The sequence below is a fragment of the Arvicola amphibius genome, chromosome 9 (genome assembly GCF_903992535.2).
Source record: "Arvicola amphibius chromosome 9, mArvAmp1.2, whole genome shotgun sequence".
In the NCBI taxonomy this organism is placed as follows: domain Eukaryota; kingdom Metazoa; phylum Chordata; class Mammalia; order Rodentia; family Cricetidae; genus Arvicola; species Arvicola amphibius.
This window is the reverse complement of record NC_052055.2, coordinates 93,730,687-93,757,158: the sequence shown is the minus strand read 5'-3', so window position 1 is coordinate 93,757,158 and position 26,472 is coordinate 93,730,687. Positions and strand designations below refer to the sequence as shown.

General features: G+C 41.4%; 1 protein-coding gene across 1 annotated transcript in view; it reads left to right on the top strand.

Moving 5' to 3' along the window:
• Positions 1 to 26,472, top strand: part of Aff3 (AF4/FMR2 family member 3) — a 464,423-nt gene that overhangs the window by 298,094 nt on the left and 139,857 nt on the right. The window contains exons 7-8 of the mRNA XM_038343070.1: positions 9,919 to 9,999; positions 21,532 to 21,568. Coding sequence (XP_038198998.1) covers positions 9,919 to 9,999; positions 21,532 to 21,568 — 118 coding nt within the window. The remainder of the gene's footprint in view (positions 1 to 9,918; positions 10,000 to 21,531; positions 21,569 to 26,472) is intronic.

Sequence of the window (26,472 nt, the reverse complement as noted above, 5' to 3'; positions counted from 1 at the left end):
AAAAATCGGAGGGTCATATCTTGACTTTCCTTCTGGTGGAGACTTCTGAGTTTCTAGGGACAGCTCAAGTCCAAGAGATGAAAAGTGGGTTCTTCTGCTGCGTGGGGTCTGTGTTGGTTTCATCAGGCAGCACTTTAGACAGCACAAGTATAACGAAGGCTGTGTGCTTTCTGTCCTCAGCTTTTCGCTGGACGGGACTCTTACAAGCTAGGAAGCAGGCATGCCATGCAGCTCTGAGGGACCCTCGGTGTTTCTGTCTGCAGGCCTTCTGTAGTTTGCATTTATCCATCCACACGACATGCTCTTTCTGTGTGATACCGAAAGGTATGTCATGGGCCCTCAGCATCACTGGGCTCTCCATTCTTGACTCCAATCATCCACTGATCAGAAGTATTCACAGAAAGGATTGCATCTCTGGTGAGCAGGTAGAAACTCTTTATTTCTTTGGCAGTATACGCCAACAGCTTTTCACGAGTATTTACATTGTATTGGTACTGAAAGTCGTCTGTGGATGATTTACAGTGTCTGAGAAGATGGGCACCGGCTTGATGCAGCTACTATGATATGTTATACGAGGAAGATTTGGCAGCTCTTGATATCTGTGGGGGTCTCAGAATGACTTCTCTTTAATGCCCAAGGCTCTCCTTTGTGGTTAGTTTTGACTCACACTGACCCTGTTCCTGCATTTTAAGTTTCAAGAAATAAAAATTCACTATGGTTTTGGCTAATTCTGTCTTTAAATTATCATCAGTCATTTGTTCATATCCATATATAAATCAGTTGCCGTTGTGGTCCCTGGCATTTTAGCAACCTTCACTGTAGAATTTTTTAAAGTAAATATTTTTAGAAGGTACATTTTTCTCCAGCATGTACTGCTTTTTGTCCAGAAGCTTTCTGTGAGTAGTATTTTCATTTTTTTTAAAAAAAAATGGTGATTTTTTTTTATTATTTTTGTTAGTCTTTTGAAATTGGAGTTGAATGCTGTTTCTCAGACTGATTCCACTAGACCGTCCATTTTTACCCCTTGATGCCCAACCAACTTCACTGTAGACAGCTTGCATTGAATTCAAACACCCTGGCATTGCACTGTTTCTTGTTTGCCAAGCTCTAGGCCCTTCAACCATAGAGTAGTAGATTGATATCTTTGAATTTCTGTTCTTGGCTGTGGCGTCCCTGCCTTGAGAAAAGCCAGCTAACCTTCATGCCTGGCCCTGAAGTCTATATGTGAAGGCCAATGCTGGCCTCTTCCTCGGGCGCCCTATGTGAGTTGACGGTTAAGATAAACTCTTCAGATCTACCAGATAAAGAGCATTTATTTTTCTCCTCTTATTTCCAGACAGGCACCAGTCCCTCCAAGTCCAAGACTTGGAGAAATGCTGCCCCTTCCCCAGAGGGCAGTGCTCTTGTATGCTGCCTGTACAGGAGAAATGGGCAGGGTAATGAAAATTACCGTGTTCTGTTGGTGGTGACACTCGCATGATGGGAATATCATAGCATGAATGATGCCTGCAAAATAGCTGAAAATCTGGGTGGTTATTCTGGTGTAGAAACTGAAAATGAAATTCTGCTCTGAGCTATAACTACCGGGACCACACATAAATAGCAGCTTCAGCATTTAACCTTTTTACTCCCAAGTGGCAGAATTAATCCATGGTCTGATGAGAAAAGAATGTTTCCAAGAACAAAGCTGTAGTTAGTCACCCACCCTGTGAAGATGGCCACCCCTTGCCAACAGACCTCTCCCTCCTACCCCTGCTATCCCTCTACCCTACATTCCCTTTTCATGTGAATGTATTTTTGTTTTGTGACAAGTCTGTTTTAACCTCGTAAGGTCACCAGGGGGATATACATCTGAAGATAGTGACTCTCTCATCCCAATAGCCATCAGTAACCATCAGTTTGGGCAGGGAGAGATATTCCATGAGCTCTTTGCCTATCCATGAATGGTCGTGGGTTGTGCAGGTCCATGTGGGCACCTACAGCTTCTATGAATTTACAATTGCAATGGCTCTGTCATAAAAGGGTTTGATGGCAGGTTTGTGTGCACAAGACAAGATGTAGTATATATAGGGTCCTTTGTGATCCAGGTCTAGGCATCCCCTGTGGGGTCCTGGAACATATCACCTATTGGTAAGGGAGACTTTGCTGTAAATAGTACTGAAGAAGGACTGATTCAGTGTCAGGAGTGGGTACAGCTGAGACACTGGGTGCAGGGCTGAGAATCCCTGTTCTTGACACAACATTGTATTCTTCTCTATAAGGAAGATAATGTGAGGCAAGCTGAGGAAAAACTGAACAAGAATGAGAAATCTTACCTTTGCTCATTATTATTTGTTATTTTATTTCTTGATTCGAAATATATTTTCATAGAATATTTATCATATTCTTTTTTCTCCCCCAAACTCTTCCCAGATCCTCCTCCCACGTGCCCATACACCAAACTTCATGTTCTTTCTCTCTCTTAAAAACAAACAAACAAAAAAGAGCACATGCAAAAACAATCCATGAAGTGCACTTTATGTTGGTCAGCTACTCCTGAGCATGAGGTGTGCATGACCTGGAGTGTCCACTTCATTGAAGAAAACTGCTTCTCCTCCACCCCCACCCCCCACCCTGCAGCTATAAATTACAAGTAGCTTCTTGTTAGGGGTGGAACTTTGTGCCATCTCCCCTTCTCCATGTTGGGTTGTTGTCTTGTCTGAACTTATGCAGGTCTTGTAGGCTATCATAGCCTCTGAGTTCACATATGTATTAGCCCTGTTGTGCCTGGAAAACACTGTTCCCATGGAGCTGTGCACCACCTCTGCTTCTTACAACATTTCTGCCTCCACTTCCACATAGATCTCTGAGCTTTGAGAGGAGGGGTTTGATAAGGACGCCTTATTTAGAGCTGAGTGCTCCCAAGTCTCTCACTCTCTGCACATTGTCCAGTTATGCATTCCCATGCTAACTGCCATTCCCTGTAAGTAGCACCTCTGATTAGGGTTCAGCAGTGCACTGATCTCTGGTTATAGCAATGTGTTAGGAGTCATTTTATTGCTTTGTTCATCTAGCAGAATAATAGCCGTTCCCCTAAAATCCATGGCCTGTCCAGACTCTGGTTCTTAGACTCATTAACAGTGTCAACTGTGGGTTGCAGTTCGTGAAGCAGGCCTTAAAGGTTATCTCATAACATCTGTGCCACTATTGCACCAGTGGGCACGCCTTGCTGACAGGTGGCTGTTACAGGTTACAGAGGTTGAGCTGTGTGAGATGGGTAGTGACTTTTCTCCTCTGGTAGTGTGTATAGTACTTCTAGCACCATGAATACCAGTCAGTGATGGTGATGCTTATACTTGAGCACCAGCTTGATTTCCTGATGTAAATATATGGTGTCTTTGGCAACAGGGCCATGTAGAATAATCAATAGCAGTGATAATTATGTGATGGGGAATCTTTGCTCACACTTTAAATCAGTGCCACGAATAAGTTACAAATTTCATTTCTATCAGGTCTTATTACTTCATCAATTTCTTTTATTTTGTCACAGGTATGGTTTTTTTTAGAAAACCTAGGGACCTTTCCCCAAAAATAAAGTGCAAATCACCGTTATGAATCATAATTTTTCAAGAACTTCAGTTCTAATAACATACAATTTGTATAAATACTAACTAAACTAATAGTCATATGTAAACTATACATATGACTATTTCGATATTTTTCAAACAGATACACTTTGACATCTGTTCTCACGTCTTAGGCCCCCAACAACTGAAGCTTAGAAATAAACTGTTTTTCTCATTTTAGAGGCAAGAATTCAGAAACAGTGTGATAGTAACCAGTGATATCCTTGATGAATGCTTAGATACGGGGCGCTATGCCATGTTACCTTGTCCGTTATCTCATTTAATCTTTATGCTTGACCCATGAAATTATGCTCCCTTTCCCTTTGCTCCTAAGATATCACAAGCAAAGATCCAACTGATAGTAAACTTCAAAACTTGAAATTACCATGGTGTACTGAGCTGTGACTTGCTCAGCTAGTAAGTGACAAGAAATAGAGATGTCTGTTTGCTCTGATTTTCCTACACATCCCTTGTAAGTAATTTCAGTGAAACACAGTGTATCTCATAAAGCCATTGCACATTATACAAAACATTTTACACTTGTACCACATTAGAAACTTACTTGAGTAGTCATATTTTGGGAAATTATTATATACTTGTGTGTCTCATGCATCTCTTGCCCATGCTACTCGTTTATGTGCTTGATAAGATTGTTAGATAGATAAATCCTATTGAAATGCTTGGCAGTGCTTAAATCAATATTAGCAAGTCAGTTAGCACTGACATGTGGATGTTCAGCTCAATTCAGCTTCTGTGGAGCACCTACTATGTAAAATGCTCTAGCCCACACTAGCGTAAGTAGCTCTTTTGCCTCAGAGGAACTTACAGTCAGTTAAGGGGTTGTGTTTATAAAGTGTATCTAAGCACCCTTGTGAGCAGTTATTAGGATTCCCATTTGTTGATTCTATTAAGATTTGGATGCTCTTGAAAGAAGGTATAAGTGTCTCCTGAGTATGATTTTTATTCAGCATGGAAGAGGAGTATCAGAGAAGTATCTATCTAGGCATAGATTGAGGTGTGTACATATTAAAAAAATACAGCATGAAACAACAAATCCTGAGAATTGAAGGAAGAAAAGGAGAGTGCTTTGGAAGGGCCTGAGAGAGGAACTCTGTGTGTTACTGGAACAAGAGGAGTATCCGCAATGGCGGACAACTCTAGTGGGCGGTGAGTGTCCGCAGTGGAGGTAACTGTAGTGGGTGGTGAGTATCCGCAGTGGAGGGTAACTGTAGTGGGTGGTGAGTATCCGCAGTGGAGAGTAACTGTAGTGGGCGGTGAGTATCCGCAGTGGAGGGTAACTGTAGTGGGCAGTGAGTATCCACAGTGGAGGGTAACTCTAGTGGGCGGTGAGTATCCGCAGTGGAGAGTAACTGTAGTGGGCGGTGAGTGTCCACAGTGGAGGGTAACTGTAGTGGGCGTCGAGAATTGCAGCAGCGTGTGGGGGAGGGCACACATCCAAAACAGGCACTTCATAAGCAAAGAGAGATTCGCTTTTCTGTGTGTATTACAGAGTAGTAAGTGGAACGAGACCGGCACGGGTCCCTTTATGTAGCTTTCTCTTATGAGGATGAGAGCTCTGAAGGCACTGGAATGGAGCTAGAATTCTGGAGTGGAAGTCAGGAGACTCAGCGCCACACGGCAGCTGTGATATTTACAAACCAATTGAAGAGATAATTTTGAAGCTGCCCTCCTCCCTCCAGTGTGAAGTAATAGTTATATTAGATGGGTGGGCATGAATAAACACCTTGCATGGAACTGTTAGGTACCACATCGTTTGCAGTTGTCATTCTCATTGTGATTCTGGTATGTATGTGATGGTGGCTTGTGAAGGTTTTGGAGCAGTGAGGTTCCTTGGCACACAGGACAAGTCACTTACCATCTATATGGAAGAAGGACTGGTAACAGAAAAAGAGTAAAATAAGTGAGATAAAATAATGACATATTTTCATGGTAGCTCATAAACGTAAAGGGAGGAAAGGCAGAGACCCTGAAAATATCTACTTCAGTTTGGCATACATTCACAAATTCAAAATACACAACACATGGGCTTGGTATTAACTATTGGGACCATCAAACAAATAATGCAGCCTCCCTGGGGGGGTCGTTGCTCCTCCCAGGTGAGGGGCAAATATCCTCAAGGTTGGATTAAACCTTGGCTTAATCTGAAGGCTTCAATGAAAGTGGGGGAACCATGTGGGTAAAAGGTGGCTCTATCGATAGGAAGAGGCTGGGAGAGACAGGCAGTATGCGCAGAGCTCAGGGGTTCTTGGGCCATGAGTAGAAGCTCAAGTACACTGAGAGGCAGTGAGCAGTGGGTGAACTTGAGCAGTCCATTAGCCTCTTAGAGACCTGGTTTCCTCCTCTAAAACTAGAGAAGTAATCAGTCATGCTAAGTAAGTCATGTAAAACATTTTCTACTTCAAGTGTTTAATTAATGTAAGATAATGTTTTACTGGGGAGAGAGTTGGAGTGATAAAAGAGAAAGATCCCATAATGATTACAAGGATTCTGACTGGAATAGGTGAGATGTCGGTGCATTCAACCAGGATCTAAAATGCAGATGAAAAGTTTGTGTGGACGAAGCCATCAGTAAATAAATGTGGTGAGTTTGAATTGACTGTAGAACACCCGTGGTAAGGGACTCGGTAGACACCTACAATGAGCAGTTGACTGCCTGGCTGCACACTTGGGCAACATATACATCAGTGATTTCTAAAGCCTCAGTCATATCCAGAATTAGCCAGGAAATAGAAAGTAGGCTGAACACAAAACATTTAGGGAATAGTCAGGGAGAAGGGTGAGCAGGAATGAATGGGGAGGAAAGAAGCTGGAGAGTGGAGGTGATGAGGTCATGGGAGCTGGAATAATTAGGGCAAAGCTGCATGAAGAAATGTACATTCAGGAGAACCCAGGGAACTTGACCATTGGAAGGAACTTTCTCAGAGCTGGTTCTTTTGAAAGGTGGATGTTAGGTCTTGGAAATAGGAAGGTGGGTTGTGAATTCATCAGGATCCATTTCATTACTCTTAAGCTACACACATTCAATATTAAGTAGATTCTTGTGTACATAAACATGTGTGTATGATATGGAGCAAAATATGATTAAACGATACTTTTAAAAACAGCAAGGAAAGTGGCTATTGACATGAAACACGGAATACCGAACGGCTGGAGGAGAGATCAAGATTGTTCACCAGTCTTAAGAGAAGAAGCCAGGAGGAAGATTAGATTAAAGTGAAAGGAAGATGGCAGGGTCTAGACCTCAGGAAGAGAAGAGGATGAGGTAGAGAAACAGGTAGGGATCACAGGTGAGGAAAGTGTCTGGCTTGAGGTCATGAGGACCCGTAGATCTGTCCTAAAGAGCACTGACATCCAGTAGCCTCTGGTTGTTGTCAAAGACCTAATAGAGAAGAGTTGGTTGTTAGGAAGTGAGAACCAAATAGGCTCAAGAATCACAGAGCACAGGAGCAGTGTCTGGGGAACATGGAAGGGGCAACAGACTAGAGCCAGGGCGAAGACTGCCCTAGCTAGCTTGAAGTCTTGGATCTGCAAAGTCAGTGTCTCAGGTGTGTGTTGCCACTCAGTGCCTTTTCCTTAACAACCACTCAGATCAGAAAAACTGGGGTGGAGATTTCATATAAAGGTTGCAGCAAACCTAAGAGGTTCACTTCGGTTCTTAGAAAAGTCAGCTAAGCTGTCTGTTAGCTGGTTAGTGTTAGGTATTGAATTTAAAGAAAAAAAATGGACTGTACTGAGTTTTAGACAGGAGAAACTGTCTTACTCTGAATTTGCTCAGGGAAGACTGGAGAGAACCAAAAATTTCACTCTTAAAAAAAAAAAAAAAGGCTGATTTTTCAGATTTAAAGTCAGAGATATGGATCAGTATAAGAGATACGGCCTCAGATCATATTGAGAAGGTGGTGTGAATTGCTTGGGGACCACTACAAGATTGTTCTCAGAAGCTACAGGGGGATCTTGTAAAGGTAGACGGGGGGGGGGGGGGGGGGGGGGAACGACGAGGGACGTGGAGAGCAACTCAGGAGGGAGCTGCTGCGCTGTTATAAAGGAATGGGGTAGAGGGAATGATGGAGCTTCCCTCTAGTGAGCGAGTTGAGGGTGCAAAGCCTCCGGAGAATGACAGTGCAGACATGGACAGCAGCCAAGAGGAAGGGACGTTTGTCTCTTGTGGCTGTTGTTTGTGAAGTCAGAGGCAGGATGAATGGAAATGTGTGGATGGACAGATAGGGTGAGTGGGGGAGAGGGAATGAAGGAAGGGAAATATTGCCAGCCCAACTGGGATAAGGGAAGAGATGGCGGTTATAAATATAATCAGGGCTGATACACTAATGCTGTAACTCAGTGGACTGAGCCCTGTGCCTGCCCACAGGTCAGTGTTCTACAGGGAATGAGTGGATGGTCAGGGATCAGGATACAGACACAGGAGGACACCCGCCCTACCCTTAGGATCACAGCTGAGTGCTTTCTTAAAGCTTGTTTGCTAGCTTTGTTTAGTATGAACTGTATAATAAATTCCTTTCTGAAAGTGCCACTTGTGAGAAGTTATTTGTAGGACATGTTCTTAAGAAAGTTCAGTCATTTATAGTTCATTAACTTCTTATGTCACTTACTTCTGAATAGCTAGAAGGACACAAATACTTCATCTTTGGGCTTTTTATAACAAACACAAAACTTCATAACATATATAACATGCCAATGTATGAAGAGCATTCAGTAACTGGAGGGAAGTTGAACGTGTTGGGGGTGTACATACAAGTCTGGTGTTTATCATGAGTGATTAGTTTATATTTTATTTATCTATTTTGACACCTCAGGATTACACTGTGAATAAAAAACTGATTGCAAAGAAAGCTACCGAGTAATTGGAGTGGCCTTAGGACACTTCAGACAATTCATAATGGAGGGAAAAAAAAAAAAAAAAAAAAAAACGGGTCAAGTATTTGTAATTGATGACTAGCATGCTCTGTAAAAGATTTGACACCACTTTATCCTAGCCAGTAATTTAAATGAAAAAGGAAAATGAGAAAAACTTGTGAAGAAAAATAAGAGAGATTATACTGTGGAAGAGCCAAGTGGTAGAAAGAACATGTTAGGGGGAGTAAAGAAAACCCATGTGTGTCTTAATAGCTTTCTTACTTGGGGAGCAAGGATGCCACCCTCAATACAAATCCAGGAGTCCTACTTCCTCAGACGAGAGGCGGGAGGAGATAAGGACGTGGGGTCTCTTGGTGTGTGCAGACTGGAGAAGGGACTGGTGGAAAGCTTATCGCTAAACCCTCCGGCATGTGGCATTTGTGTCAAGGCGGGAGACGGCGGAGGTCCATTAAATCCTTAATGGGTGGTTTAGAAAACTCACCCTCCCTTGGATCTTGTGTGAAATCTGCCCCATCTGAGGTTCTGTGGAAGAGGGTTCCTGGGGAAAGAAGTCACGGACCATCCTTCGATTTCCCAAACCCTGAAGGGTCCTTTCTCAACACCTTACCTACCAAAGGTTGGTGAGAACACAACCTCCCTTCCACAAAGCAAATGTCTTTTTCTTTTAAAACATCAACTGTGGTGCATGCTTGCTTAGTTTTGAAAGTGAAGGCCAATTTAAATGCAGGGTTCAGAACCTGTTTTCAAACTATACTGATTCCCTTGGTCATCAGAAGTCAATTTAATCCCTTAATAAGTTATTGATGGCAGCTGAAGGAAAATGCTAAGTGTGAACAATACGACCCCCTCCCTCTCCCGTAGCTCAAGGGGCAGTGTCAGAGAGCCTGTGATGGATGACTGCACACTGAGCTCAAGTGGTGTTCTTAATACTGCCTTGTAAAGTTGACATCGTTTCTCTCTTTACTCCGTGTATGTGGCTTGTTTCTCTCATTCCCTCCCCCCATTTCCTATGAAGTGTAATGATTTATGGAACTTGTTGGGAATTTCTTCTTTATCTCTAATAGTTTAGACAATTCATCCAATAAAGAGCACTAAGATTCCTACTGTCTTAAGCATGCCTTCAGAAACATCCTGTCATCCTGTGAATTCTGTGTAATAATTTGAACCTCTTTTTGAATGCCATGAAAATGGGAGGGTCTTCTCCTTTTAAGGTATTAAAAGAGAACCTTGGAGTCAAGAACTGGTCATTCTAGAATACACTTCATAGAAATGAGTTTCAAATCTCGGTTGTAAACATTACCTCTTGGCCTTTATTTATTCCTGTCATTTCCGTGCCCTCTTAAGCATGTCCACATAGTACTCTTCATGCTTCTGCTGTTGAGTCCTCTGAAAATGCTGTGTGTTTCTCCCCCACCTCTAGGAGATGACCTGGCTTCCCCCACTCTCTGCTATTCAAGCTCCTGGCAAGGTGGAACCTAGCAAGTTTCCATTCCCAAATAAGGTGAGCACTTGTAGCACCAGAGAGACCTGTGCTGTGTGGACATTTGTCATGGACAGGATGTTGGCCCTTCGGCATCTCTTCCCCTGAGACATTTTTGTCAGAGGCCTGTGATTCTGGCCTTCAGTCGTTTGTAAGAATGTATGTGTCCACTGAGGTGGGTCAGTGAACAAGCTTGTGACATTATGTGTTTCCATATTCTGAAAATGGTTGTTTTGCCTAAGTCAAGTGGTTCAGCCTTCCTGATGCTGCAACCCTTTAATACAGTTCTCATGTTGTAGTGACCACCCCAGCCATAAAATTATTTTCATTGCTATTTCATAACTGTAATGTTGCTACTGTTATGAATCACAATGTGATATTTGTGTTTTCTGATGGTCTTGGGTGACCTATAAAAGGGTCCTTTGACCACCAGGTTGAACTGATCTAAGTGTTTGTTTGTGAGATTGGAAAGCATCTTGCAACCATTCACACCGTCAATGAGATCCTGTGTCCACACCCCATTCCCATACACCAGAAAACTGTTTTTAATGGTTAATCTTAAAATGAATGCCTTAGAATTAGAGGCATGTAGTATTTAATTCTGCCTATCCTTATCCAATTTCCTAAGATTTAAAAGGGATGCCTATGTCTTTTAAAGGAACTCAGCCACAAGACACACTTAAAGTCTACCTGAGTCTAGTATGCTTCCCGTGACTTTTCTAAATAGCTAAGTACTCTTTATCAAAGATCAAATTATACAGGTAGAAAGGAAGGAAAGTAGGAAACTCAATGACATTCCGCAGCCAATCTGTTCTCTATAGAAATATCACAATCTTCTAGAGTGAATCATTGAAATAATTGTTCATTTCCATTACCAAAAATAAATAAATAAATAAATTCTGTTCTAAGAATTAGACTTTGACTGCTCTCTCTTTACCCCTCCCTCCCTCCTTCCCTCCCTCCCTCCTTCCTTTTCTCCTTCCCTCTCTTTCTTGCAAATAGTCAAACCCAGAGCCTCCCACCTGCTAGGCAAGCACTGTCCCAATGAGCCTCCTAAGAGCTGATTATATTTCCCTTAACCTTGGAAGACCTTCTGAGTGACTGTGGACAGTCGCAAAACATTGGGTAGTGTAGATTTGCCTCCTCCATTCATAGAGGTAGGCCTATTGTTTATGATCTATTACTACAAACACCAGCACCACAGGCACTCTTTGTGAATGTCCCCTCGTGGGCCTGCCATTGACTGCCCCCAGTAAGGACAGAAATTATGATATCGAACCCCTGGAAACCACATTTACACTTGGCTGTGTTTCAGGAAGTCTTTTTATGTATCCTGGCCAATGATTAATACTATCCAAGGTTTTATCATTGTGCCGGTATGATGGATGAAAAGTTGATATCTCATTGTCTTAATTTGCATTTCCCCAATTACTTCTAGCTTCGGCAGTGGCTATTCTTCCTCTGTGGATTGCCCATTCACATCCATTGCCACTTCATAAAAATGATTTGTAGTTATACTTCTCTTATCTTACTCATTTGTCTAGTGCATATAATGGAATCATTTTGTAACTTTATTTATGTGCCTTTTATCTAGAAAAGTGTTTAATTTTTCTGTCAGAGGGAAGAAAACCCTCCCTTTTCCAACATTCTAACAATGGTCTCTATTTCTAATTCTAACATGTTTTTTAATTTTAAAAAAATGTGGATGGTGGAAGTTTGGAGACAGTAACTTTCATCTTTGTAGCAGTTAGTAAATCACTGTAGCACTGTTAACACATTAGCCCATTTCTCCCGGGAATTTGAAATGTCCCATGTGTCAACATTGAATTTACTTTAGGCCTCACTATTCAGATTCCCCCCCCCCCTCTCTCTCTCTCTCTCTCTCTCTCTCTCTCTCTCTCTCTCTCTCTCTCTCTCTCTCTCTCTCTCTCTCGGGTGTTTCTCAATAACTTATATAAATCAGGCCGGCCTACTAAGCCGGGCATGGTAAGACACCTGAAAGGATGAGGCAGAGGATCTTCTGACCCCAGGACTTCAAAGACTAGCTTTTACAACATACTAAGACTCTGTCTCAGAAAACAAAGACAAGGATGGGGTTGGGGAGGGAGAGGAGGCAGAAAGAAAAAAGGGTCACAGTCTGCCCATAATCTGACCTGAATCCATGGCTACCCAGAATGCAGTCAGACAAGCTTTGCTTTTTAACTGTTTGTTTTCAAGACCAGGTTTCCCTGTGTAGCCCTGTCTGTCCTGGAACTCACTCTGTAAACCAGACTGGCCTCGATGTCACAGAGATCCACCTGCCTCTGCCTCCTGAGTGCTGGGCTTTCTAAAATACACACATCTATGACACTGTTGTGATAGAAGTGGGCAGGGCACACCCTAAAGCATATCTTTCTCTTGTTCCTATCCCAAAGTGTGTTCTGTTTAGTTCCATGTAAATACTTAAGTAGGAACTTAACTTCTGAGGTGACACTGAGATTTTAAACTGCTAATGCAAAAATGTCATTTTGATGGCATTATGAATTATAGTTAACAAATTAAAATACAGTAAATGGGCCAGTAAAATTATTCACCAGGTTAAAGGTGCTTGCCAGCCAGGCCTGTTTCCCTAAGATCAATGCCTGGCATCCACGTGGTGGAAGAAGAGAACTGTCTCTTGCAAGTTGTCTTTTGACCTCCAAAGGCATACTATGGCATGCATGTGCATGTATGTGTGCAGGCACATACATACATACACACATATGATCTGCCTTCTTATCAAATATTAGGTGTATGATACAAATCAATATAATATTAACTATAGTTTTATTTCTGGTATATTATGCTACATATCATTCACACATATCATGTATATGACATGTATACATGTATGTCAAATATCAGATATACGGTTCATTTATTATATAAGGTCTAGTATGTATTTACATATGTGTATATAAATATATATGTATATATGTGTGAGCGCTAAATGAAATAAGCCAAAACTGAAAGAAAAATGCTGTATTATTGCTTTTGATTCTACTTCTGTGTAGAATCTAATATAGTCAAACTTACAGTATCTGAAGGTAGAATGGCAGTTTCTGGGGCCTGTAGTGAGCATGGAAACACACGCCAAAAAGTATATTCATGTTCACAAAGTGAGCATGTTCCAGCGATCTAACATATGATGATACACCTGTGAGAAATCCACATTTGAAAACAAATAGCTAGGTGTTAGCTAATTTTTACTGAGAAATAAACTATTATTTATTCAAAAGGCAGAGAATTTCAAGCATGAATGGAAACTACCCTATCTACGACCCCTGTGGGGGTTAGATGGGACTCATCCCTAGTTTTTTTTTTTGTTTGTTTGTTTGTTTTGAGTCCCTATGAAAGAGCCTGTAAATGATTTATGGTCCAGGAGTGTGGGTGATCTAACACCTCCTCTCAAAGAGCTTGACTGAGAATACTGATCATTGTCTTGTAGGATAAAATGGAGCTGGTGCCTGCTTCTGCAGTAACCCAGCCACACACTGTGTCTGAGGACAGCACACATTTATTGTCTCACTGCTCTGGAGGGCAGAGCCTTGAGGTCATCGGGCCCTGGGCAGGGCTCTGCTCTTTACCTATTTCTCTGCTCTAACCCATTTCTAATAATCTGCGTATCACCACGTGCCCGGTGGCTTTACCGGTACTGCTCTGACGTCTTACTCATCCAGCTGCTGCTGGTGTCTCCCACAACTCCGCCTGCTTTCTCCCTGTACTCAATTTAGCTTTCCCGCTTAGCTGTATTCTGCCCTGCCATAGGCCAAAGCAGCTTTATTCATCAGTCAATAAAAGCAACACATAGTCACCGCATACAGAGGGCTTCCCACATCACTGACTTCTGCTTGTCTTGGCTTCTCTGATGTCCTCCAACGTCCTCCTTTACCTTATCAGGAATCTTGAAATGATATTTGGCCTCCCTGAATAATTCCCTACTTTAGAATCATTAGCCAAATTACATCCATAACTGCCTTTTTCCCATGTGAGGTGGCATATTCGCTGGGCCGTGGAATTAGCAGCTTCGCCATCTTTGAGGCTGCCAGGACTCTGCCTATTACAAAGATAGTTATTAGCGTTTACGGTAGAGCGCGCTACTTCTGCGTGTGGCGCCAGTATAGAGTTCACAGCCTCGAACACGGAGGCAGATGCTTCCCCACTGGCTCTGCTGGCGGCTAATCCTAGAGTGCTTCTCTCTGTACCCTTATCTCGATGATTAATGTTCTTTCAACTGGACAGTGCCACTAATTGATTCGACTACTAATGTTTGGATTATTGAGCTAGAACTGTCTATGGAATTTGAGGGGCAAAAAATCTTCAAAATGACTAATAAATAATGGAGTCAAGACCTTATTAAGATTAAGGGTGTCATTTGCTCTCACAAAAGGAAAAGTCAGTTTTACTGCACTGCACATCCTGAGTTTCCAGTGTCACTAATTTAATTAGCTAAACACTTCTGAGAATTTCTTCATTTTGTCTAAGTATTAAAAGATATATACTAAAGCAAAGTCAGTTGATAATGAACTTGGCTTTCGTTTCTGTCCTCTCGGGACTTGATTTGGAGTCACAGTTCCCTAGACAAACACTGCCCGGCATTTCTGCCTCGTTCTTCAAATCTCAAAAGTAATTGGATTTGGTAAAGAAAACAATCCATGACTCCTGTAAATTGGCTGCCATTCATTACCAGGTATCTCAGCCAAGAGAGAAGAAAATGAATTCTCTCTGCCCCTTTCCCCTTCATTTTGCAGCAATCTCATAACTTGAAATGCAAATAAAGAGCTGGAAAGTGAAATATGCATTTCAGTCGGGGTCAGAATACACATCCCAACCCAGGGGCATCTTGGGAGCTTTCACGTGGCCAGGAGTGATGAATCTGGCGGATCAGCCCTCATCTGGAACTATTCTTGCTGAGTGGTTTTCAAAGCCTTACACAGAATTCTAGCATCATTACAGAAATGAGAATTGACTGCCTTCCTCTTAATTCACCAGAAAAGAGAATGAGAGCCAGCGAGTGTGAAGGGAAGTGCCTGCAGTTGGACGGCTTATCACACATCTCCTCCAGGTTGCTGGCGTGCCTCACATCTCCAAATGAATATTTGCACTAAAGCTTCATGATTCACATTACCTCAAAAACAAACATTTAAATTAACTATAAATTATATTTTGTCAACGTGAGCCTTGTTGATGCAGAACGAAAGGAAACAGACTGCTTGGGGCCAGCAAAGATGCCTCGGCAGGCATTGGCATTTGCTGCCAAGCCTCAGGACTTGTAGCTGAGGACCACGTTGGGTACCAGATGTAGCATACATTCTAATTGGTCTTAATAGTAAAAACCCAGAGTCAGATATTAGGGAGTGAAAGATCAGAGAAGCAGAGCATCCAGCACTAAAGTTCTTTTTACCTCTACTGAATCATCAGACCATAGGGGCGAGATCCTGTCTCTGCATGTCCTCAGACTGAATGCTGTGAGCTCCTGCCTTATATTCCTCTCTCTGGCCAGCCATATCCCTTCCTGTCTCCACCTCCCTAGTGCTGAGATTAAAGGCATGTGACTGCCAAGTACTGGGATTAAAGGTGTGAACCACCACCACTTAGCTCTGATTCTCTTTTAGACTGGATCAATCTCGCATAGCCCAGGGTGGCCTTGAACTCACAGAGTTCCCTCTGCTTCTCTCTCTTTAGTGCTGGGATTAAAGGTGTGTGTCACTGCTACCTGGCCTCTATGGCTAGCTAGTGGCTAGCTCCACACTCTGATCTTTAGGCAAGATTTATTTGTTAAGGCACAAACAGAATACTCACAAGTACCTGGGTTCTATTCCCATGACTCGCATCGTAGAAAAGAACTGATTCATAGATGTTATCCTCTGGATAGATGAACAGAGAGAGAGAGAGAGAGAGAGAGAGAGAGAGAGAGAGAGAAATTTATTTTGAGGAAATTAAAGTGACTGCAGAGTGTACAAATAACTACCAGAATTGCAGAATTGTACGGTCACATCTCTTTTGTTAGTTAGCTTCAGGAGTCATATGAAAATATAAATTTTTCCATTTCTAGCTTTTGGTAATTCTAGTGATGAACTGATGAACAAACAGGGAGAAATGAGTGGAGTCATCTTCAGAAAGTTCAACAAAGCCATTATTTTTAAGAATGACCAACACCAAGGGCTGAAGAGAGGGCACAGAGTGACCAGCACTTGCTGCCCTTACAGAAGTAGGACTTGGCATGTCAGACAGCTCACAGCTCCAGGGCGTCTGATCCCCTCCTGCTCTTACACACGCAAATCCACACACATATACTTCAGTTTTAAGAATACTAAAAACAAAATGTTTAAAAGAGAAATGTTCTTACCATACCCGTATGAGTACTACCTTTCTCCAAAAACTATAGTTGAAAATCCTCTTCTTTCATTGATCTACAGCTCATTTCAAGAGGCCCAGAATTGGTTTTTGTTTTACAGTCAGTGGCATCTTACGGTAATCACCAAAGTTTCCTTTCATGGTAGTCAGATTAGTTCCTTTCTCAATACTGTGGCCAGAGTTCCAGACAAAAGTGAAAGGGAAGAGGGCTCATGTAGACTCCCAGTTTCAGACGATTCAGTTCATCCTGGAGGGAAGGGCCTGTTGAGCACAGCAGTCCCTATATACAGCAGGGAGCAAAGGAAAGACGTAGTTCAGAGGACATGCTCGGTGACCTACTTCCTTCTCCTAGACCCTACCTCCCACCATCACCATTTCCTAATAATTCCACCATGTTGTTTGTCTACAAGTCAGAGCCCCGTGGTCTAAATAACCCTTGAAACCCCTCAAAGACATAGCCAGAAATGCGTTTTACTAATCTCTTAGGTGCTCCTCAATCCAATCAAATTGATAATTAAGATTGACCATCACAAGGCTGAGTGGTGGTGGTGCACGCCTTTAATTCCAGCACTCAGGAGGCAGAGGCAGGCGGTTCTCTGAGTTCGAGGCCAGCCTAGTCTACAAGAGCTAGTTCCAGGACAGGCTCTAGAAACTACAGGGAAACCCTGTCTCGAAAAACCAAAAAAAAAAAAAAAAAAAAAAAGATTGACCATCACAGTTGTACATGGGCTGATGGGTCCTCATTTGATTGGAATGACATGATGCATCTTAGGAAACATGTTATTCATAACCATACTTCACTAAAGTGCTCTCATGAACACCAGTGTGCCTAGTAATTTCTGTCTTGAGCAAAATCACACCTTTTTATGAGTTAAATACCACATTTAAGGAGTTTCAGGATTCCCAAGATGCCAAATAATAGTTCTGGTGCTGGAACTTCAAACTAAGTCATTCTTTAAAGGCAGAAGGGCTGATTCTCCCCACTGTGTGCTTGACCACCAGAATAGCACATTTGAAGCCTGACCCTGATGAGCTAGAAACAGCTCAGAAACCTGAGGATGTCCTGATAGGAGATGACAGCAGTTTGGTTTATTTTCCCAGCTCCATGAAGTTTCTTTATTAATTATTACAGAGCCATGCTCAGATTAAAACAGTCATCAAAGTAAGATTCTTTTGACCTTATCCAGTGTCCTTTTTACATGTGTGCATTTATACTTCAATATAGTTTTCTTTTTAAAATCTCATACTTGAAAATAAAACAAAGAAGCCGTGAAGTCTTGCTCAGAGTCAGGAAGATCTCAGAGAGCAAGACACACTTGAATTACAGAAACCAGGAGACGTATGTCCCAAGAGGGAACTTTGACAGAACACACAGATTGAAGCACTCAGTCAGCCTCGTGACATCACTTTTAGCCAGAGTTAGTCATTCGTATGCGCCCTTTACTCTTGGCTCTCAGGACTCACTGGCATAGTCTTTAAGTAGCCTAACAGAAAGGTCAGGGAAGCAGTGAAAAGGACTGGCACTCTCCAGGAGTACACTAACAGAAGGTGAATCACCAGGGTGGAGACAGCCTCTGAGGTAGACTCCACAAGCATGTTGGTGTCTGGATAGCTGGTGGAAAGGGCTCCAGCTTCTGGGCCCTTTGGAGAAAGCAGTTATCTCCTTCTGCTTTGACCCAACCTGGCACTGGCTTCCTGAAGAAGGAACAATTGCACACTGTGGAGGCATCTGGGATTTCACAGCTAACTGGACGGGGAAGGGTGGCAGATAGTTTATCAGGGTTCAGAGAGCATCCATGTTTTCTTAAAGAAATGAATGCCTCTAGGAACAGACTAATGACTCGCTGGGCCAGCTGTAGTTAAGAATGATGGTCAGGGCCCGGGAGATCGCTCTGGGTAAAAGTGCTTGTTGTGCAAGTCTGATGGCCTGAGTTTAGATCTCTAGACCGCCGTGTAAAAAGCCAGATCAATAGCAAGCCTCTGACCCCAGCACTCGCAGGATGAGGCAGAAACCTGTGGGCTGGCTAGCCTGGCATATGTCGTTTAGAAGTACAAACAAGAGAAACACTACCTCAAACAAGGCAGAAGGTGAGAATAGATCCCAGAATTTGTCAATACACACACACACACACACACACACGCACACACACACACACACGAGATTGCTTTTCTACCCAAAGAATGACAACGTGGAAATATTGGAATTTAATGAGTTAGTGTTTTCTGAGCTAATACCTGGTAGTCAGAAGACATTAGTGCAGTAGGAACAAAGTCTGAGTTCATTCATATCTTTTCTATACCGTCTTCTGTAGTGATTTTTTGCATTTTGCAAGCAATTATTTTAAGTATATTCTGCTTCTCCTTCTCTCCCCCATGCAAAATGAATAAGCCATTAGTCAGAGAGGTTTTTCAGCTAAAATTTGATCTTCTGGGATGTAGGAATGATGCTTCCTGTGAACTGGGAGCTCATCCTGACTCTCTACTTCAAAAGAGGGGATGCCAGTAGCTGTTACACAAGTTGCGGGATATATCAGCAAATGAGCGTTCTGCTCCCGTTAGTGTGGGCAGAGAATCAGAAAAGGCCCCCCTGTCTGTTTTTAGAAGAACAAGCTGAGTGCTGAAATCCATGCCAGTTACCATCCTTGTCCATTGATGGCGAGTCTCCTCCGCCTAGAGCCACAGCCTACGCACACCACAGAGAAGCTGACTGACTGAGGCTCAGAATGTTTTGTACAAATTAAAGCTAAAACAAACTTGTGTCCATATATAAACTCCAAATTAATTGGAGAAGAAGAGCACACCAACCCATCTGGAGTCTTTAACTGTGGACATTTATTTTTTTGTATTGCAGAATGTACCCAAAGTAGGCCAACGTCGCTTTGCAGATTAGGTTTTAGCCTGTCACTTCAAGAGTGGTTTATTTATTTCATCTTCACACTCTGATTTTCCAAAAGCTGAGTTCCAGAATAAGAACTATACTCGTTGCTCTTCTGATGGCAAATAGCTCATTCTTTTACCTAAGAAAGGTTCCTTGGGCTTCTGTGTAATTCAGGCCACACAGCTCCTACCCAACAGCCTGGCTCATTTTATTCTATTCCAGAGAGGTTTCTTCCCAAAATGGACATTATTACTTGGATTTAAATATCACCGGTCCTATTAAGTGTCTCCCCCTGCCTGATAGCAACTGCATTCCTAGAGCAAAATGGTATAGAAACACATCAAGTCATATATTAGTAGTTAATTCCACTTCATTAGGTTTTTATCCCACATATCAGAATTATATAGGAGTTGTAGATTTTATTTACATTTTATTCACATTTTATTTACACTCCTACCATCTTAGTTAATTCTTATATAACTCGCCCTTACATTTTATGTTAAAAAAAATAATCTTACAAAGAAAGAAGATTTAAATTCTCAAGACAGAAGTTCGCATTTCATTTTAATACACATAAAAGCAGGTTCAATCTATTTACCTGAGTAGTAACTAAATCTAAGATACAGAGTAATACTGGGTTTATGCCATTGCAAGTTAATGCTTCTGCATAATAACCTTTGTGTCCGTCACAGTGAGATCACAGTTGTTCAGTAGAGTGTGTCCAGTCAAGATGGGACTGGCAGCCATTGCCTGTAAAGGCATTAGAAGTAGGGACACATTCAGAGGCAAATGAGTTGGTTTCAGAGACATTAATGTAATGTATCAGTGACTAAGTCTGGGAACTAAAGTCATAAATTTCACAGAAGAAAACACAAGGTTATTTTCTCTGTAACCTTGGTTTCAGTGATAGATTCTAAAATGCAACCCACCAAAGTACGAATGACAAAAGAAAAATTAAATAAATATAAAAATATAAAAGTTATGTGCATCGGAGGACATTATCAGTAATAGGAAAATACTAGAAAACGGGGGAATTATTGTCAGACCATATATCTAGTAAGGGTATAGAATCAACTGTGTGAGGACCTCTTTCAACTCAATAACAAAAAGGTAAATAACTACATAAAATGATGAACTACTTGAATGGGTATTTCTTCACAAATGAAAATAGTCAACAACTGTGTGGGAAAAAAATGCTTAACATCTTTAGTTTTTAGGCGAATACAAATAAAAAGCACAATGAGATGCCATTCTTCCTCCCATACCGAGATGACTACAAAAAAAAAAAAAACAATTAAAATAATAAGTGCTGGCAAGGATGTTGAGAGATTGGAGCCTTTATACGTTTCTAATAGGAATGAAGGGGTTCTGCCACCACAGGAAACAGCTTGTGCTTCTCAAAACATTTACAAAGAGTTTCATGAGACCCCAAATTCTAGGTATATACAGAGAAGGATTTAAAACAGGAGCTGTGTCTCAGTCAGTAGCAGCACAGCTCACAGAATATAGACACTGTATGCTATCAGCAGGTGTGTGCATAAAATATCATATATATATATATATATATATATATATATATATCCAATAGTATTCATCCATAAAATGAACCATAGCACATACCTATAATCCTAGCACTCAGAAACCTAAAGTAGGAGGATTATAAGTTCCAGGCCAGCATAAATTGTATAGGGAGACCTTGCCAAAGAAAGAAGAGAGGAAGATGGGGGAGGGAGGGGTGAAGAGATGGCTACTGATACCAGTTCCCACAAGAATGAACTCCCAGCATTCTAACTGAAGAAGCCAGACTAAGAAGGTCACAGATTGTGCGGTTCTAGGTAGATGAGATACCAGAATGGGAAATCCAAAAACACAGATGGAAACGAGTAGGGGCTGAGGGACAGGGAAAGGGGGCTGTGGGGGATGCTGCTTAAAGGGTAGGGGACTTGATGTTTGAGTGATGGGGTGCTTGCACGCAGGTAGAGGTGGCAGTCGCTCAACACCTTGAACGTACCCACAAGCCACAGAATTTCTTGTTTCCGAATGCTTGTTTTGTATGATGTGAATTATGGCCTCAATAAAACATAACAAAAATTCAAAGATGAACAATGACTACGATTGTCAACTATACTCCCAGGACTTCTTTACAAGCACGCTCATGTAGATGTGTCTCGTGACAGTAGCTGGTAGGGTTTCGAATAGAGACTTGGTTCTGAATAATGAGTAATATATCATGTATTCAACTTCAATTAGGAAAATGGAAATAAGAATTAACTGATATTTTTTGTTTTTTCTTTTTTCAGGACTCTCAACTTGTATCCTCTGGACACAATAATCCAAGTAAGAACTTTGTCTCTAAAGCTTTCTGTGGCGAGGGCAGGGAAAGATGAGCAGTAGGTTTCACAGAAGCCACCAGGCAACACAGTCAAGTGAGAGAAAGAGAGCCTTTTGTTTAGGCACCGCCTACATGTGCGATGAGGCTCTTGATAACCCCGAGTGTGGGTATTCAAGGGGGAGGAGGAGGCCAACGCATAGAGTAGTGCATGCCAAGGGGATTCCAGAGGAGAAGAGCACCGTGCTCCATTGGTCCCTAGTATACGTGAAGAAAATAATCGAAAAGGCAAGTGACGAGATGCCTAAATTAAAAGAAAATGAATAGGCAAAGAAACCCAAACAGAAGGTGTCGCAATAAATGACCTTAGACTCTATTAAGGAAACGCACACTTGTGAAATAAACTGTGCCTTCTTCCAGAAATAGGCAGGCTGGGCTGGACAGCAAGGGGTCCCCATACTGAATCAGTGGTTGATGAAGCATGTGAGCTCTGCTATCAAAGAGGGAGCTTTAATTCTCTTCTGTGGCCCTTTAAGTTGGTATTAATGTTGTCTGTGGCATTAAAAATACATAAGCTCCCTGTTTGTGTCTTAAAAACAAACTCACGAAGACCAGGCATTGTTGGCTTCACGAGAAGCCAGTGAGCTGGGAACAGGGCAGCCTTTGCTAGTTACAAAGCTATGGGAAGATAAAAATCACTCTGAGTTGGTAGAGGCATCTGTGGAACTGAGACTCATCCACTTGACGCCTGTAAGGCAGGAGAGTTTGGGAGAGATGTTCCCACAGTGAGTGTACTGGGAAGCTCCATAACATTCACGCACAGATAGAGAAAAGTAAATTGGGGAGGGGGTGATGGCAGTCTGGCACAGGACTTTCCGGGAGCACAGGTACCAGTGAGGAATCTTTGTAATTCTTCTATGACAAGTTCTTGCTGTTTAATAAGCTTCTATTTTATAATATTAGGATATTATGTATGTTACTGTATATTCACATATGAGAACACATGGTGTATGTCTGCATTTTATAATTTGGGAAGAATGCTTGCTCAGGTGGCAGGTTGATCTTAAGTACTTCCTCTTCTCCAATTTGGAATCTTCACTCAGTGACTAGGACGCTGTAGAAATGGAAGTAAATTAGCAGGAGCCCTAGTTCAGGAAAGGGACCCATACTGAAGAACAGCCCTGAGCAATGAAATTATAACACGGATAGAAAAAGAAGCAACAAAGAGTGTGTGTTGGTATGGGGAAGAGCCCTTGGGAGCCCCTGGGCAGGCTGTAGGTCTCCGTTGAATCCCAGGAGAACAGCAGGCATGGATTGTCGTGATGGACAGATGGACCATTCCATCCCTCATTCCATCCCCGTTACTGTAAGTCCCCATCCTAGCTAGTGCACATAGAATTTTTCACTTGATTTTCTTTTCTTAAAGCTCAAAAAACCAAAACCCCAGTAATATTTGCTTAAGAGATGAGCAGTTTACTAAATCTCCCCCTAAAGAGAAACAAACTAGACTCTTAAGATGATGCTAGATCTGGAGTGGGCATAATTCAGTGCTGGAAAGGGGGTCAGCTTTGTCAGCAAGATGACTAACCAAGAATTCTGTACATGCAAGATAAAGTATTTCCCGCCTTGTTTGGGAGCCAAAGGAGGTGTTAGACTCCCAGCTCACCTCTTCTCTTGTGACATTTCAGCCAGCATACCCTCTCCTCTCGCAGATCAGTCCTTCACTCCCCAAAAGGCACTGTTCTAGAAAGCTCCATCAGTGCTCTGATGCAGAAATCAACACCTCACTTGAGTTGACCAGCCTGTTGTTCAGACCTGGGAGCAGCAGTGAGCACTGAGAGGAGCCCTGACCCCAGGGGACATCTGTGTCATTGGGGCAAAGAGTAGCAGAGGTGTGAGTGTACCCCAGTCTGCAGAAGGACCTGTAATTTATCGTCACAGAATGCTGTGATAAATAAGTGGTTGCTGATTAAATGACTGTAAGAATGATCAATAAAATAAAAATTTAATAGACTCTCATAAAAGCAGTAAGTATTAGTTCAAGACCCAAATCTGACATATCTAATTGAAACCTTTTTGTTTTACTGATAAACAGATAAGAAAAGTCAAAAGAGGCTAAAATAAACAGACAACCAGGACAGCAGCATCCAGTTGATAGGAATACAAGAAAAAAAAAGTCAAAAACTAAATAAACCTCAAATAACATCCCTAAGAAAATAAGCAACATACAATTAAAAAAAACACTTTATATTAAAAAAGAGGCTGTACCCAAGATTTTACCAAGTAAAATCAGAATTCTTGTATTTGAATTCTGAAACTCAGAATGTTTGTTGAATTACAGAAGAGGTAGAATAAAAAATGAGAAATACAGTAAAGAGTGAGAAAATTTGAAGAAATACTAAGTCACATTTATATAAATGAAAAATAGAAATTAAATTTTCTTTGGGCAGGTTTGATATCACATTTGAGATTGTTGAGAAAAATTAATGAATTAGAAAACTGAACTTAAGCCGGGCGGTGGTGGCGCACGCCTTTAATCCCAGCACTGGAGGCAGAGGCAGGCGGATCTCTGTGAGTTCGAGACCAGACTGGTCTACAAGAGCTAGCTCCAGGACAGGCTCTAAAGCTGCAGAGAAACCCTGTCTCGAAAAACCAAAAAAAAAAAAAAAAAGAAAGAAAACTGAACTTAAGGGCAGGAGAGATGGCTCAGAGGTTAAGAGCATTGCCTGCTCTTCCAAAGGTCCTGAGTTCAATACCCAACAACCACATGGTGGCTCACAACCATCTGTATGGGGTCTGGTGCCCTCTTCTGGCCTTCAGGCATACACACAGACAGAATATTGTATACATAATAGATAGATAGATAGATAGATAGATAGATAGATAGATAGATAGATAGATAGATATTTTTTAAAAAAAGAAAAAAACTGAACTTAAGGACTGTGAAGAATGCAGCATAAGAAGGCCAGAAGCAGAACAAAGAACAGGGACATTAAGAAGCACAGGGATGAGGCAGGACCATCTGCCATATACACCTGTCTAGAACTCCCAGAGCAGGTGAGGCAGGGCCAGTAGCAAAGGGCGTGACCTCTGAGAATTATCCAGATGGAAAACTAATCCAAAGGTTCATTGTACCCAAGTGATATTGACAGGACAGATGGAAAGAAGCCCACGTGTGTATTTTACTACAAGACATGGAAGTTTTGTTTATAAGAAAGCAAGCAAACACCTCCATCTGACCTCACAGGAGCAGCAGTGGAAATGAACAGACAGTGGAATTATAGATGCAGTTAGCTGAGGGAACCTAGTTATCAATTGAAAATCTAGCGGGCTAGAAAGGTGGCTTCACATTGAAGGGTGAGTGCCTCTTGCAGAGGCCCAGAGTTTGGTCCCAACTCACAACCACATGCAATTCCAGATCCAGGAGATTCAACACTCTCCTCTGACCTTGTGTGGCTAACACAGATATATAAGTAAATATTAAACCTTTGTATTCTAAAAACTATGTACAGATACATAAGTAAATATTAAACCTTTTTATTTTAAAAACTATGTACAAATACATAAGTAAATGTTAAATCTTTTTATTTTAACAACTATGTACAGATACATAAATAAATATTAAACCTTTTTATTTTAAAAACTAGGTAATTGAAGGCAAAATTAGATGAAATCAGTGTTATTATAGTATATGTTTATAGTGACTAATTTTAAAAATCATGTATTTTATATAAAAATGTCACATACATAACCTAAACAATCCTACAACTATTTATCTAAAAAATGGCCTAGTCATTTTAAAAGTAAAGTCATTTTACACAGTGATAAAGCTGGTTGCTTCTCACCAGGAATTCCACCAAGCACAGCAAGAGGTAACTTCGAACTGGCACCCTCTTTTGGACAGTCCAGTAGGAAGGGCGGCAGTTCCCCACTCCCTCAGGCCACCATAACCTTGATGCCAACACTCGACAAGAACTGTACAAGAAAGAAAAGTTGTAACTAATTTTATTAATGATCCCAATGCATAAGCATCCAAAGAGGATGTTTGCTAATTAAATCTAGCAGTTTATAAAATACATTTCAAAGTATAAGAGCTAAGAAATCCTATTTGTTCTGGTAACTCAAAATCAGATTCTGTTCATATAGTGATAGAATTTACCATAGTAATTATGAAAAGAGAAAATATATTTAATCCAAGACATTAAAAAATATTTGATAAAATTCTATATATGTAACTTAGAAAAAAAAAGTCTTAGCAAGTTGGGCATAAAAGACTAACTCATATCCACGAACAGTTGCCCGTGTCTGTAAGGAAGAACTTCCTAGGAATTCTTCTTCTTTGTCTTTAAGTTCACCCTCTACAGCTTAGGCAAAGGCACCATTTCAAGACTGATACCTCAGGATAGAATCCTTGGCACAGCCGTAAACTAAGAAAAAAGAAGATGTGGTGTTCATTAGGATGGAAACATCAGAACTCATCTCCCCAAATGATGTAATCATCAATATATTGATAGAACACTGAAAAACCCTACAGATGAATTATTAGCATTAATAAGAAGATTTAACAATGCTGTATTCGCAATCAATTGCATTCTCCTGATTTAAAAATATAAGAAAAACCACAGCTAAAAATATCTGACATTGGCACAGAAATAACTACTAAGCAATGAATCTGATAAACTACGTAAGAAAGTGATGAAAAATTGAAAAAAAAAACTATTGAGAAATACTACGGACAACCTCAATGAATAGAGTGACTAGTCTCAGGTACAGACATTAGAAGGTGTGATGTAAAAATTTATCCTTCTCTATACTTTGTAGATTCAATACAATGCCATCCAAGTTCAAATATCTGTATAGATAGAAGTGGGCAATCTGGGCCTCTAATTTATATGATAGAGCAAACGATGAG